The 14,784-nt window shown below is 38.5% G+C and overlaps 1 protein-coding gene across 2 annotated transcripts in view; it reads left to right on the top strand.

The window, feature by feature from the left end:
* Window positions 1–14,784, top strand: part of STAG1 (STAG1 cohesin complex component) — a 475,156-nt gene that overhangs the window by 132,619 nt on the left and 327,753 nt on the right. For both annotated transcript variants that reach the window (XM_066352127.1, XM_066352126.1), the window contains exon 2: window positions 13,425–13,536. In XM_066352127.1, coding sequence (XP_066208224.1) covers window positions 13,508–13,536 — 29 coding nt within the window. In that variant the 5' untranslated portion in view covers window positions 13,425–13,507. The remainder of the gene's footprint in view (window positions 1–13,424; window positions 13,537–14,784) is intronic.

The following is a 14,784-nucleotide window of genomic DNA, read 5'->3' as shown; positions in this document are numbered from 1 at the left end:
ATGAGAAGCATCAATTCTTTGTTGCAATACCTTCATTTCTTTTATTTTTTTTTTGTATTTTTCTGAAGCTGGAAACGGGGAGAGACAGTCAGACAGACTCCCACATGCGCCCGACCGGAGTCCACCCGGCACGCCCACCAGGGGCGACGCTCTGCCCACCAGGGGGCGATGCTCTGCCCCTCCGGGGCGTCGCTCTGCCGTGACCAGAGCCACTCTAGTGCCTGAGGCAGAGGCCAAGGAGCCATCCCCAGTGCCCGGGCCATCTTTGCTCCAATGGAGCCTTGGCTGCGGGAGGGGAAGAGAGAGACAGAGAGGAAGGGGGGGGTGGAGAAGCAAATGGGCGCTTCTCCTATGTGCCCTGGCTGGGAATGGAACCCGGGTCCCCCGCACGCCAGGCCAACGCTCTACCGTTGAGCCAACCGTCCAGGGCCTTTTTTTTTTTTTTTTTTACTTTTTATTTTTTTTACAGGGACAAAGAGAGAGTCAGATAGAGGGATAGACAGGGACAGACAGACAGGAACGGAGAGAGATGAGAAGCATCAATCAGTTTTTCGTTGTGACACCATAGTTGTTCATTCATTGCTTTCTCATATGTGCCTTGACTGCGGGCCTTCAGCAGACTGAGTAACCCTCCGCTTGAGCCAGTGACCTTGGGTCCAAGCTGATGAGCTCTTTTGCTCAAGCCAGATGAGCCCATGCTCAAGCTGGCTATCCTGGGGTCTCGAACCTGGGTCCTTCCGTATCCCAGTCTGACGCTCTATCCACTGCACCACCGCCTGTTCAGGCCCTTCATTTCTTATTGATTGCTTTCTTGTGTGTGCCTTGAGCAGGGGGCTACAGCAGAGCCAGTGACCCCTTGCTCAAGCCAGCAACCATGGGGTAGTATCTGTGATCTGTGCTCAAGCCGAGGACCCAGTGCTCAAGCTGGTAAGCCTGCTCTCAGGTTGGTAAGCCCACTGCAAGTTGGTGGGCCCACACTCAAGCCGGCGACCACAGGTTTTTGAACCTTCATTCTCTGCATCCCATTCTATCACTTTACCCACTACGCCACCACCTGGTCAGGTGTAGCATATAATTCTTTTAATACATTAAAATTTTTTATTTGCTAATACACTTGTCCCTTGCGATATCACAGTTTACTTTTTGTGGTCTGACAGTATCCTGGATTTTTAAATTGTATATATCTAATTTTGTATCGCGGATTTTTCACTATATCATTGGATTTTGCGGTATATAAGTATTTTTATATATTTATTATTTTAATTGTTTTTGTGGTAAAATAAGCATTTTCTAGCCTAAAGAGTTGTAAACAATATAAAATATATTATAGTAGTCCCTTGTCTATCGCGGGATTAGGTTCCAGAACACCCCGCGCGATAGGGGAAAATCCGACAAGTAGTGACCTTATATTTATTTTATTATTTATATATATTTTAAGGCTTTATAAACCCTTCCCACACTCTTACAAACTTTTTCCACACTGTTATTAAGCTTTCCCACACTCTTATAAACACTTCCTATGCTCTTAAACACTTTATATACTCTTAAACCTATGCAATTTTAACTACATATAAAATTCATATGAATTGTCACCAGTGAATATACTACAGCTTGAATGATGAATATGATGATAAATTAGCTGCAGTACTGATGATGATGAAGTTGATGACAATGAGATGAATATACTGCACAGCCAAGAAAAGCATTAAAACATATTCTTTTATTTTTTTGTTTGTTTTTGTATTTTTCTGAAGTTAGAAGCAGTGAGGAAGAGAGGCAGACTCTTGCATGCGCCCAGCCAGGATCCATGTGACACGCCCTCTAGTGGGCGATGCTCTGCCCATCTGGGATGTTGCTCCATTGCAACTGGAGCCATTCTAGCGCCTGAGGCGAAAGCCATGGAGCCATCCTTAGGACCCAGGGCAACTTTGCTCCAGTGGAGCCTTGGCTGCTGGAGGGGAAGAGAAAGACAGAGACAAAGGAGAGGGGGAATGGTAGAGAAGCAGATGGGGGCTTCTCTTGTGTGTCTTCGCCAGGAATTGAACCTGGAACTTTCACACACTAGGCTGATGATCTACCACTGAACTAACCTTCCAGGGCCAAAACATATTCTTTTAATATGTTTTAATTATTATTTTTTATATTTTTTTATAGTTTACCATTTTCTTAGGCTAGAAAATGCTTATTTTACCTCAAAAATAATAAATATATAATAATGCGTATATATTGCAAAATCTCATGATACAGAGAAAAATCTATGATATAGAATTAGATATACAATTTAAAAGTCCGCGATATAGTGAGACTGCGAAAAGTTGAATTATATGGTGAGGGACAACTATAATTAAAACATTAAAAATATTAAATAGAAATAAAGTCTTAAAATATATAAATATAAGGTTGCTACTTCATGGATTTTTGCCTATTGCAGGGGGTTCTGAAACCTAACCTCCATGATAGATGAGGGTCCACTGTACTTTGTTGAGGATTTTGATGAAGTCCACTGTAACTATGCTTTTGCTGTTACATTTAAGAAATCACGGCCAAATCCAATGTCATAAAGCTTTTATCATATACTATGTTCTGAAGACTTTTAGCTCTTACATTTTACTATATTATCCATTTTGAGTTAAGTTCTGTAAATGATGTAAGGTCAGGGTCCAACTTTGTTGTTCTGCATGTGAATTTCCACTTTTCCCAGCACCTTTTGTTATTAGTAATACTGCCTGTTCCCTGGTGTTTGGTCTTGGCACCCTTGTCAGAATTCATTTGACCATATATGTTGAGTATTTATTTCTAGTCTATTTCATTGATCAATATATTTGTCTTTATATCAGTACCACTCCATTTTTCAATCAGGAAGTATGAGACTTCCAACTTCTGTCTTTTTCAAGATTGTTTTGGCTTTTAATGGCCCCTTCCTTGATTCGGTAAGAATTTTGTATGGAATTTCCTTTTTCTTCAAAGAAATAATTAGGATTTTGATAATGGCTGTATTGAATCTGTAGATTGTTTTGGATAGTATTAACATCTTCCAATCCAGGAACACAGTATGACTTTCCATTTATTTGTGTCTACTTTCATTTCTTTTCTTTTCTTTTTTTTTTCTTTTTTTTTTTTTTTTTTAGTGAGAGAGAAAGAGAAAGTAAAGGAGAGAGAGAGAGAAAGAAACATCAACTGGTAGTTACAGCACTTTAGTTGTTTACTGATTGCTTCTCATATGTGCCTTGATGGGGTGGTGGGAAGCTCCAGCTGAGCCAGCGACTTTGGGCTTCAAAGTTTGTGAGCCTGCACTCAAGCCAGGACCTCAGGGTTTCAGACCTGGTAACTCAGTGTCCTAAGTCAATGCTTTTTCCACTATGCCACCACCAGTCATGCTTCTTTTATTTATTTCAGCAGTGTTTTATAGTTTTTAGTATATGAGTCTTCATTTTAAGTTTGTTTTTAAGCTTCTTTCTGATGCTATTGTAAATAAGATTTCCCTCTTTCCTTTCTGGTTTGCTGATTGTTAGTATACAAAAAAATAATTGATTTGTTTCCTGTATCAGTCATAAGTTTGTTCTAATATACAGTGTTCATTTTTGTATGTCATCTTGTTGATTCTTTGAAATTTTCTATATGTAAAGTATTATATAACCTTTGAATAGAGATAGTTTTACTTCTTTTGCTATTTGGATGCAATTTATTTTTTTTTCTTGCCTAATTTCTCTGGGTAGACCATGTAATACTTCATTGAAAGTTGTGGTGAAAGTGCATTGTTTTTTTTTTTTCTTTTTTTCTTTTTGATTTTAGGATGGAAGAAGTTACCCATGTGTTTTTCAGAAATGCCCTTCCTCATATTAAGAAAGTTTAGTTTCTACTTTTAGGATTTTTTTTTTTTTTTATCATGAAAGAGTGTTTTGGTGTGGTGTCCCTTGAGCTTTTGGAAAAAGCTTTTGTCATAATGTGAGATCATATGGTTCTTTTTCCTTTCTTTCTATTAATGTATTCTGTTAACACTAATTGATTTTCTCATGTTGAACCACTCTTGTGTTCCTGGGACAGATCCCACTTGCCCATGGTATGTATTGCCTTTAATATGTAGTTGGATTGTTTCTTTTTTTTTTTTTTTTGAGGATTTTTGAAATTGCTCTAGTTTTCTTACAATGTCTTTGACTTTTTTACAAAAGAAATGCTAGCCTGATAGATTTTGAGATAGGAAATATTTTCTTCCTTGTATAGTTTTTTGGAAGAGTTTGAAACAGATTGGTGTTATTTCTTCTTTAAATGTCTGTCGGATTTACCCATAAAGTCGTTTGCTTTTAGACTTCAGTTTTGGGAGATTTTTGATAACTGATTTAATTTCTGTATGTGTTGTATGTGTATTCAGATTTTCTATTTTTTCTTGAGCCACTTTTGGCAATTTGTGCATTTCTAGAAATTTGTTTAATATAGGTTATATAATTTATTGCTATACAACTGTCCAACCTATATTCTTACAGTCTTTTTAGTTCTGTAAAGTCAAAAGTAATATTCCGTCTTTCATTTAGGATTGTAGTTACTTGCATCTTCTGTCATTTTTACTTAGTCTTTCTAAAAGCTTGTCAGTCTTACAGCTTTTTTTTTCCTGAGAACCAATTTCTGATCAGAATTCCCTCTTGTTTATCTAAGTCTCTATTTTGAATATTTCTGTTTTAATTTGTTTCCTTCTTTTTTGCCACCTTTAGATTTAATTTGCTCTTCTCTTTCTCATTTCTTAAGGTGTAGAGTTAGGTTACTGAATTAAAATGTGTCGTTTTTTGGCCTGACCAGGCGGTATCGCAGTGGATCAAGCATCAGACTGGGATGCAGAGGACCCAGGTTTGAAACCCTCAGGTCGCTGGCTTGAAAGCGGGCTCATCTGGTTTGAAAGTGGTTTCATCCGGCTTGAGTGCGGGCTCATCAGCTTGAGCATGGGGTCGCTGGTTTGAACGGGGGATCATGGTCATGACCCGATGGTCACTGGCTTGAGCCCAAAGGTTGCTGGTGTGAAGCCCAAGGTCGCTGGCTTGAGCAGGGGGTCACTCACTCTGCTGTGCCCCCCCCCCCCCCCCCGTCAAGGCACACATGAGAAAGCAATCAATGAACAACTGTGGTACCGCAACGAAGAATTGATGCTTCTCATTTTTTTCCCATCCTGTCTGTCTGTCTGTCTCTCTCGCTCTCTGTCTCTGTCACAAAAAAATAAAACCTGTCGTTTTTGAAAATGTAGGTGTTTACAGCTTTATTTCCCTGTGAACACTGCTTTTGCTACATCTTAAAATTTTTGGTATACACGTAGTGTTCTTGTTTTCATTCATCTCAAAGTTTTCTAATTTCTTTTGCAATTTCTTTTGTTACTGATTTCTGTGTTCAAAGAAGACAGTTTCTGTGATTTCAGTCTTTTAAAATTTATTGAGACTAATTTGTAGCCTAACATGCTGGAGAATGTAGTATGTGTACTTAAGAAGAATGTGTATTCTATTATTGGGTGGAATGTTCTAAACATGTCTGTTATATATAGGTGGTTTATATTGTTGTTCAAGTCCTCTTTTTCCTTATTGATTTTCTGTCTATATCTTCTGTGTTTTACTGAAAGTTGTATATTAAAATTACCAACTTTTATTATAGCACTGTCTCTCCTTTCAGTTCTATCAGTGTTCATTTTATATATTTTGGGACTCTGTTGTTTGGTGTATTTATCTTTATGATTGTTATAAATTCCTGATGAACTGACCGTTTTTACCCAATATATTCCTCTTCGTCTCTTATAAGTTTTGACTTAAAATATATTTTGTCTGATAATAGCATAGGCTCATCAGCTCTCTTTTCATAATTTGCATAAAATATATTTTACATATTCTTTTAGCCTATTTGTATATTTAATTCTAAAATGAAGAATCTCTTGTTAATAGCATATAATTGGATCTTTGTATTTTTTTTTCCTTTTACAAGTGAGAGGAGATAGACACTCCCACATGTGTCCCAACTGGGATTCACCTGACAATGTCCATCTGGAGCTGATGCTCACCTCATCTGGGGCCATGCTTACAACCAAGCTATTTTTGGCACCTGAGGCATAGGCTCCACTGAGCATCCTCAGTGCCCAGAGCAGTGCATTCAAAGCAATTGAGCCATGGATGCAGGAAGGGAAGAGAGAGTGGGAAAAAGAAGGAGGGAGGAAAAGGAGGGGGAGAACAGAGGTGAAGGGGTAGAGAAGCAGATGGTCACTTTTCCTGTGTGCTGTGATATCTACACACCAGGCTAATGCTCAACCACTGAGCCAACTGGCCAGCGTCATAATTGGATCTTTTAAAAATATTTATTTTGCAAAGCTATATCTTAACAGAGAAGTGTAATACATTTACATTTAAGGTGTTTACTGATGAGGAAGGACTTTTGCCATTGAACTATTTGTCTTCTATATGTTCTGTATTATCTTTGTTCAATTTCTCCAACACTATCTTCTTTGTGGTTGGTTTATCTGTAGCATACCATTTTTTTGTTCTGTACAGAGTAATGTCTCAGTATCACAAGGGATCGGTTTTAGGATTTGCTGTGGAGTCCCAACTGCAGATCGAAAATAATGTTTTCTACCCACAGTTGTATGAATCCAAGGTTGCACAATCTGCAGGTACAAAGAACTGACTATATTTTAAAATGATTTTCTTAGTAATTATGTTGGTGCTGACAGTTAATATCCTAGATTTATACCAATCTTATTTAAATCGATAATTTAGTTTTAATAGGTTATAAAATTCTGCTTCTATCTTTACCCCCCTCCCTTATGTTTTGGTTTTAAATCACATCTTTATATATTGATATTTGTGATCATTAATGTAGGTATATAATTGTTGTTTTATGTATTTGTCTTTTAAATCCTTTAGGAAACAATATAGTAACACAAACATAGGAAACCAAAAATGGGATAATATTGGCTTATATATTTATCTCTGTAGTCACTTTTTACAGTGTTCTTTTTTCTTCATATAGCTTTCAAGTTATTTTCTATTGTCTTTCACTTCTGGGTGAAGGACTATCTTTACAATATTATGGTAGGGCAGGGCAGGGCAGTTCTAACCACAATCTTCCTCAGTTTTTGTTTTTCTAGGAATGTCTAGTTTCTTCACCATTTTTGAGTGATAGATTGCTAGATATAGAATTCTCACTTGACAGTTTTCTTTCATCACTTTAGATATGTCATCCTATTGACTTTACTTCTGGCTTTCCTGGTTTTAATTAGATACTGGGTGTCTTACTGGGGATTACTTATATGTGACAAGTCATTTCTTTTTTCTTTAAAGATTCTCCCATTGTTTTTTGTTTTTATGGTTTGATTATAGTCTGTATCTATGAAACACTCTTTTGAGTTTATTCTTCTTGGAGTTTTTTTTATCCTGACTGTGTATATACATATATTTCATGAAAGTTGGGCAATTTTCTGCCATTATTAAAGACACGTATTCTGTCTGCCCCTCTCGCTCTATTCTGCAAGTCTCTCTATCCTCCAAGCCTAAATTTTATGTCTGGGCTTACTCAGAGGTGATTTCTATTAACGTCTTTTTTTCCTGTTAATGGGCCATACTTTATTGTTTCTTTGTATGTCTTGTGATTTTTTTTATTGTTGTTAAAAACTGGACACTTTGAATATTATAATGTGATTGTTCTGGACACCAATTCTTTCCTCCTTCCCAGGATTTATTGTTGTAACCTCTTGAGGAATGCAGTCCTCTGTTTAGTGACTTTTCCAAACTATTTTTGTAAACACTGTAATCCTTGTCATGTATGGTAACATAATCAGCAGTGATCTTACAGTTTCCAAGCCAACAGTAGCTAAAACAAAAAATATATAATCTCGTATGCATATTGTCATGTAGCTGAGGTGAGGTATTTCATCAGAGGTTAGCTACACAGTCTTAGTCTTCACCTTGTGGATTGCACAGAGCCTAATGATCAGCTAGAGTTGCAAGCTTATGCTCTTCAGTTCTTCTCTAAGTATGTATCCATCTGTGGGCTTGCCTGTAGCCCTCTGGATTTCCTGGTATAACTGATATCACTTTAAACAGCGGTTCTCAACCTGTGGGTCACGACCCCGGCGGGGGTCGCGACCCACAGGTTGAGAACCGCTGCTTTAAAACTTTTATTCCCCAGAATATCTTCCTCCTCAGCCTCTTTATTTCAAGGCTTTTCATGTGGTGTACTATTTGTCTCATCCTCTGTCTCTTGTTGCAGGTAGCTACTTATAGTGTATGGATTTAAAATCTTTTGAAAGATGACATCTGGGAAGCTCTTCAAAACACACAGCTGCAATTTTAAGAATATGGTCCATGTTTTTCTTTTTGGTACCAACAAGCTGTGCCAGGAACTTGGATTGCTATCCCTATGGCCACCATTGAGCTAGGGTAGAGGAGGTGGTAGACAAGTAAGCAAAATGTCTATAGTGCTTTCTTAAAAAATTAGTAGACTCTTTTTGTTTGTTTGTTTTTGTTGTTAAGGGCTCCTTTCTTATGTTTTTATTAGATTACAGATATCCATAAAAGGTGATTTTGTCTTGTTTGGCTAACCTAAGAGTTGCTTCACTGAGGGATTTATTTTTGGAATTGCCTACTACTCTATTTTTCATGACTTCACTCCTGTCTTTCAGTTTGGAAAAATTGTTATCATTAGATATATAACTTGGGTCAATTTGTTTCCTCTTGGCATTTTAAGGCTGTTATTCCATGTCTTTTAGCTTACATAGATTCCAATGAAAAGCCTATAATTTGGTATATGAGGAATTATATTTCTTTAGCTTCCTTTTTTTATTTTTTAAAGATTTTTAAATTTATTTATTATAGAGAGGGGAGAGGGGGGGAGGAGCAGGAAGCATCAACTCCCATATGTGCCTTGACCAGGCAAGCCCAGGGTTTTGAACCGGCAACCTCAGCATTTCCAGGTTGACGCTTTATCCACTGCGCTACCACAGGTCAGGCTCTTTAGCTTCCTTTTGAATTTTCTCTTTGACTTTGGCTTTTAACAATATTTATATTTTAGAGTATTTATTCTACTTGTGAATACTCTATCTTTTCATTTGTGGTTTTGTTTGTTTTGTTTTAGAGATAGGAAGGGGGGGGGTGAGAGAGAGAAAAGCACCCGTTCGTGGTTCCACTTCAGTTGTGCCATTGATTGCTTCTCATATGTGCCCTGACCAGGGCTTAAACTGGTGCCCTCAGGTTGGAGCCAGTGACCCTGAAGGTCCAGGACAACGCTTTATACACTGTGCTGTTGGCCAGGGCTCATGTTTTTTAATACTTTAAATTATTATTATTATTATTTTAAGTGAAAGGAGGGGGCAGTAGTGAAACAGCATGTGCCCCAGCCGGGATCCACCTGGCAACCCCCTGCTGGGGCCAGTGCTCATATCAACCAACGTATTTTTTTTTAATTTTTATTTATTTATTCATTTTAGAGAGGAGAGAGAGTTAGAATGAGAGAGAGAGAGAGAGAAAGAAAGAGAGAAAAAGGGGGGGAGGAGCAGGAAGCATCAACTCCCATATATGCCTTGACCAGGCAAGCCCAGGGTTTTGAACCGGTGACCTCAGTGTTCCAGGTCAACGCTTTATCCACTGCGCCACCACAGGTCAGGCTCAACCAAGGTGTTTTTAGCACCTGAGGCTGACATGCTTGGATCACCTGAGCTATCCTTAGCCCCCGGGCCCAATGCGCAAACCACTGGAGCCACTGCTGCAGGAGAGGAGGAAAAGAGAAGCAGGTGATTGCTTCTCTTGTGTACTCTGGCCAGGAATAGAACCTGGGACGTCATACACTGGGTAGACATTCTGTCCATTAAGCTAAACAGCCAGGGAAAATTATTTTTGAAAAGGTCTTCTCTGTTATGTCATCACATATTTATACTGTACTTTCTCTCTTTTTCTGGAATTCCAGTCATATGTTATTCCATTTGATATTGTACCATGGCTTATCTTAGATGCTCTGTTTTGTCCTGCTTGCTTTGCTACTTTTTTTTTAATATACTGTATTTTTTAAAGCAGTCTTAGTTTCACAGCAGAATTGACCAAATGTAGAAGGGACCCTCTTACCCCAATACCCCTTGTTCCCACATACGTACAGCCTTCTCCACTATCAACATCCCACACCAGTTTGGTATAGCTGTTACAGTTAATGAACTTACACTGACATGTATTATCACACAAAGGCCATAGTTTACATAGGGTTTATTCTTGATATTTTATGTTATATGGGTTTTAATAGATATATGTCATATATCTGTATGCACCATTGTAATATCATACAAAATAGTTTAACTGCCTTAAAAATCCTCTGTGCTTACCTATTTATCTCTCTTTCTCCTGAGACCTTGACAAGACCTTATCCTTTTGCTGTTTTCATAGTTGGGCCTTTTCCAGAATGCCATGCAGTTGGAATTATGCAATATTTAGCGTTTCAGATTGGCTTCTTTTACTTAGTAATAAGCATTTTTAGCTTCTTCCATATCTTATGGCTTGGTATCTCATTTCTTTTTAGTGCCAAGTAATATTCCATTGCCTGCAGTCACCTAAGTTTATCTATTCATTTACCTCCTGAAGGACAACTTGGTTGCTTTTGCGACCTGGCAATTTTGAATACAGTTGTTGTAAACATTTTCATACAGATATTTTTTTTTCTTTTTGTTTCCCCAGAGACCGAGATAGAGATAGATAGGGACAGACAGACAGGAATGGAGAGAGATGAGAAACATCAGTCATCAGCACTTTAGTTGTTCATTGATTGCTTTCTCATATGTGCCTTGACCGTGGGGCTACAGCAGACCGAGTAGCCCCTTGCTCAAGCCAGCAACCTTGGGTCCAAGCTGGTGAGCTTTTTGCTCAAAGCAGATGAGCCTGCGTTCAAGCTGGTGAGCTCGGGGTCTCGAACTTGGGTCCTCCACATCCCAGTCTGATGCTCTATCGACTGCGCCACTGCCTGGTCAGGCCATACAGATCTTGATGTGGACATAAGTTTTTAGTTCATTTAGGTTAATTTCAAAGAGTATGATTGCCGGTAGTATTCATTTATTGTATTCTGTATAGTTGGGATATTAATTTTATAATATACTACTCACAAACATTAGGGGTTATTTCAAAATGAATATGAAGTGATAAAAAAAGAAGCATTTGGCCCTGGCTGGTTGGCTCAGTGGTAGAGCATCGGCCTGGCATGCAGAAGTCCCGGGTTCGATTCCCGACCAGGGCACACAGGAGAAGCGCCCATCTGCTTCTCCACCCCTCCCCCTCTCCTTCCTCTCTGTCTCTCTCTTCCCCTCCCACAGCCGAGGCTCCATTGGAGCAAAGAAAGCCCGGGCGCTGGGGATGGCTCCTTGGCCTCTGCCCCAGGCGCTGGAGTGGCTCTGGTCGCTAACAGAGCAAAGCCCGGGAGGGGCAGAGCATCGCCCCCTGATGGGCAGAGCATTGCCCCTGGTGCGCATGCGGGAGTCTGTTTGACTCTCTCTCCCCGTTTCCAGCTTCGGAAAAATACAAAAATACCAAAAAAAAAAAAAAAGAAGAAGCATTTGATTTTTTTTATTAAACAGGAACATCAGAAAAGCAAATGACAAGTCAGAGAAAGTTGTTTGATTATGCAAATGAGATGCAAAATCAACTTTTATTTTATTGGTGAAAATCCAGTATACAAAAGGCTGAAAGTACTGGAGTATTTGCATGTTCCCTGATTCTCTAATTTTTGTGAGCAGTGTAATTTTTCCTTTCAAATGACCTAAGTAGACATTTTTCCACAAAAGATATACAAATGACCATTGGGTACATGAAAAGGTACTTAATATCACTAATCTCATATCTGGGTATATTTTCAGAGGAAACAAAATCATTATCCTAAAGAGATATCTGAACTCTCATGTTTATACCAGCATTATTCAGAAACTGCCAAGGAGTGGAAATAAACCAGGTGTCTGTCAATAGATGAATGAGTAAAGATAATGTGTGTGTGAGCGAACAAGCATGTCTTCATACACATGCACTAGTGCAGGGGTCGGTAACCTTTTTGGTTGAGAGCCATGAACGCCACATATTTAAAAATGTAATTTTGTGAGAGCCATACAACGACCCGTGTACTGTACGCATTATCCAATAAAAATTTGGTGTTGTCCTGGAGGACAGCTGTGATTGGCTCCAGCCACCTGCAACCATGAACATGAGTGGTAGGAAATGAATGGATTTTAATACATGAGAATGTTATATATATATTTTAATTTAATTTAATTTTATTTTATTTTATTTATTTATTTTTCTGAAGCTGGAAATGGGGAGGCTGTCAGACTCCACATGCGCCCCACCGGGATCCACCCGGCGTGCCCACCAGGGGGCGATGCTCTGCCCATCTGGAGCGTTGTTCTGCTGCAACCAGAGCCATTCTAGTGCCTGAGGCAGAGGCCACAGAGCCATCCTCAGCGCCCAGGCCAACTTTGCTCTAATGGAGCCTTGGCTGCGGGAGGGGAAGAGAGAGACAGAGAGGAAGGAGAGGGGGAGGGGTGGAGAAGCAGATGGGTGCTTCTCCTGTGTGCCCTGGCTGGGAATCCAGCCCGGGACTCCTGCACGCCAGGCCGACACTCTACCACTGAGCCAACCGGCCAGGGCGAGAATATTTTATATTTTTAACATTATTATTACTTTTTTTATTAAAGATTTGTCTGTGAGCCAGATGCAGCCATCAAAAGAGCCACATCTGGTTCGCGAGCCATAGGTTCCCGACCCCTGCTAGCGTGTATGTGCACAAATATACAGTGAATAACATTCTGGTTTTTTTTGTTTTGTTTTGTTTTTGATTTTGAGAAAGAGGGAAGGCAGAGAGAGAGAGGGGGAAAAACACTGATATGTATCCTGACCTGGCTGGAATACTCAACCTTGGTATATCAGGACAGTGCTCTAACCAACTGAGCTAACCAGCGAGGGCTTTCATTTAGTACTGTCATTTGATGACAGATGAACCTAGAGGTCATTATGCTAAATAAAACAAGCCACAGAGAAAGTCAATTATCATATGGTATGTGGAGTCTTGGGGGGAGGGAGTGTTGAACTCTTAGAGATCTAGTAGAAAAATAATTGCTAGGGACTGTGGGGTGATGGAAGAAGGGAGAGGTTGATGCAAATATATGAACTCTTAGTTGTAGATGAATAAAGTCTGAGGATCCATAGTTGATAACACTTAATTGTATAATTGATATTTGCCAAGAGAGTAGAACTTTAGGTTTTCTCAAACACACAAAGACAAAAGGTAAATATATGAGGTGATGGTTGTGTTAATTAACTCACGAAAGCCCTTCGTGATGTATATATGTGTCAAATAATCACATTGTACTCTTTAAATATCTTACAATTTTATTTTACAATTATACCTCAATAAAACTGGAAAAATACTTTTCTTTTTATTAACAGGATTGCCTTGGAGGTTATTTTTAAAGTTTTGAGTTGTACAGCACTTGATTCTTTTGCTCCATTGTGAAAAGACCTCTTCAGCAATGATTACTTCAGAGTTACCAGTGTTACAGTAAGTATTGTAGTTTTCTTATTTTTTAAAAATGTGCATAATATTTTTCTATATCAAATTGCTCTCTTTAATGAGATATAGCCAATATGTTCTCTGGTTGTCAGGCAATATGTTTGAATTTAAAGAACTGTTAACCTATAAATTACCATATCCATCCATGGCCATTGGTATTGTAATGTCAGTATGTTCTATGGTATTGAACAAAAAAGATGTTACTATGTTATATCGGGGTCAGCAAGCTAGGATCCATGGGCCAATTCTTGCATGCTGTCTGTTTTTACTAATAAAATGTTAAGTGGATCAGAGCAACCTTCACTTTTTTATATAGATTATTTATGATTGCTCTTGTGGTACAAGTCGTGATAGAGAATGGTTTGGATGTGTAAACCATTTATATTTTGGCCATTTACAGAAAATGTTTGTAGACCTATATTCTGTGTCACACCGTTTCTCTAACATACCTCCTACTTCCCCCTTGTGTTCCCTGAGATTGAGATTGTTGAGCCATTCTGGTTGCCAGAATATGAAGGACATACTATTTGGCATTTCTGGCGACATCTCATTAAATTTGTTGGAGTTGTAGGATCAATCTAGAATTGGGTCTAATTTTTTAATTTTCTGGGAAATGTGATCAATGTAATGACATAATTTTTCTTTTATAGGTTTCATCAAGATATCCACATACTATGTCTATATGATAACAGTTTAAAGATTTTATTGACTTTACAGGGGGAGGTAGGGCAAGAAGTATCAACTCATACTTGTTTCACTGTAGTTGTTCATTGCCTCCTTTTTGCTTGTCATATGTGTCTTTACCAGGCAAGCCCAGGGTTTCAAACCAGTGACCTCAGCATTTCAGGTTGACACTATCCACTGCGTCACCACATGCCAGGCATGGTAATAGTTTAGATATAATGAAAAGGATCAGCAGTTTGCACAATTATTTATACATTTTTATTATCCCAGCTTATTTTCCATTTTGAATTTAGAAGATAATTTTTAAATTTTTATTTTTAACTGAATTTATTGGGGTGACATTTGTTGATAAAATTATAGATTTCAGGTGTACAGTTTTATCATATATCATCTGTAAATTATATTGTTTGTTCACCATCCCAATTCCAGTTATTTATATACCTCTTTTCCAAGAGACTAATAATTGGCTTCCCATTGGTCTCTTAGCTTTCTATTTTTCCTCCAAAGCTCTAAGACAAAAAAAGCTGTCCAAACTACATTACCTGCTTGAGA

The sequence above is a fragment of the Saccopteryx leptura genome, chromosome 10, assembly GCF_036850995.1.
Source record: "Saccopteryx leptura isolate mSacLep1 chromosome 10, mSacLep1_pri_phased_curated, whole genome shotgun sequence".
Classification (NCBI taxonomy): Eukaryota; Metazoa; Chordata; class Mammalia; order Chiroptera; family Emballonuridae; genus Saccopteryx; species Saccopteryx leptura.
The sequence above is the reverse complement of the archived record's forward strand: the minus strand, read 5'-3'. Positions and strand labels throughout refer to the sequence as shown.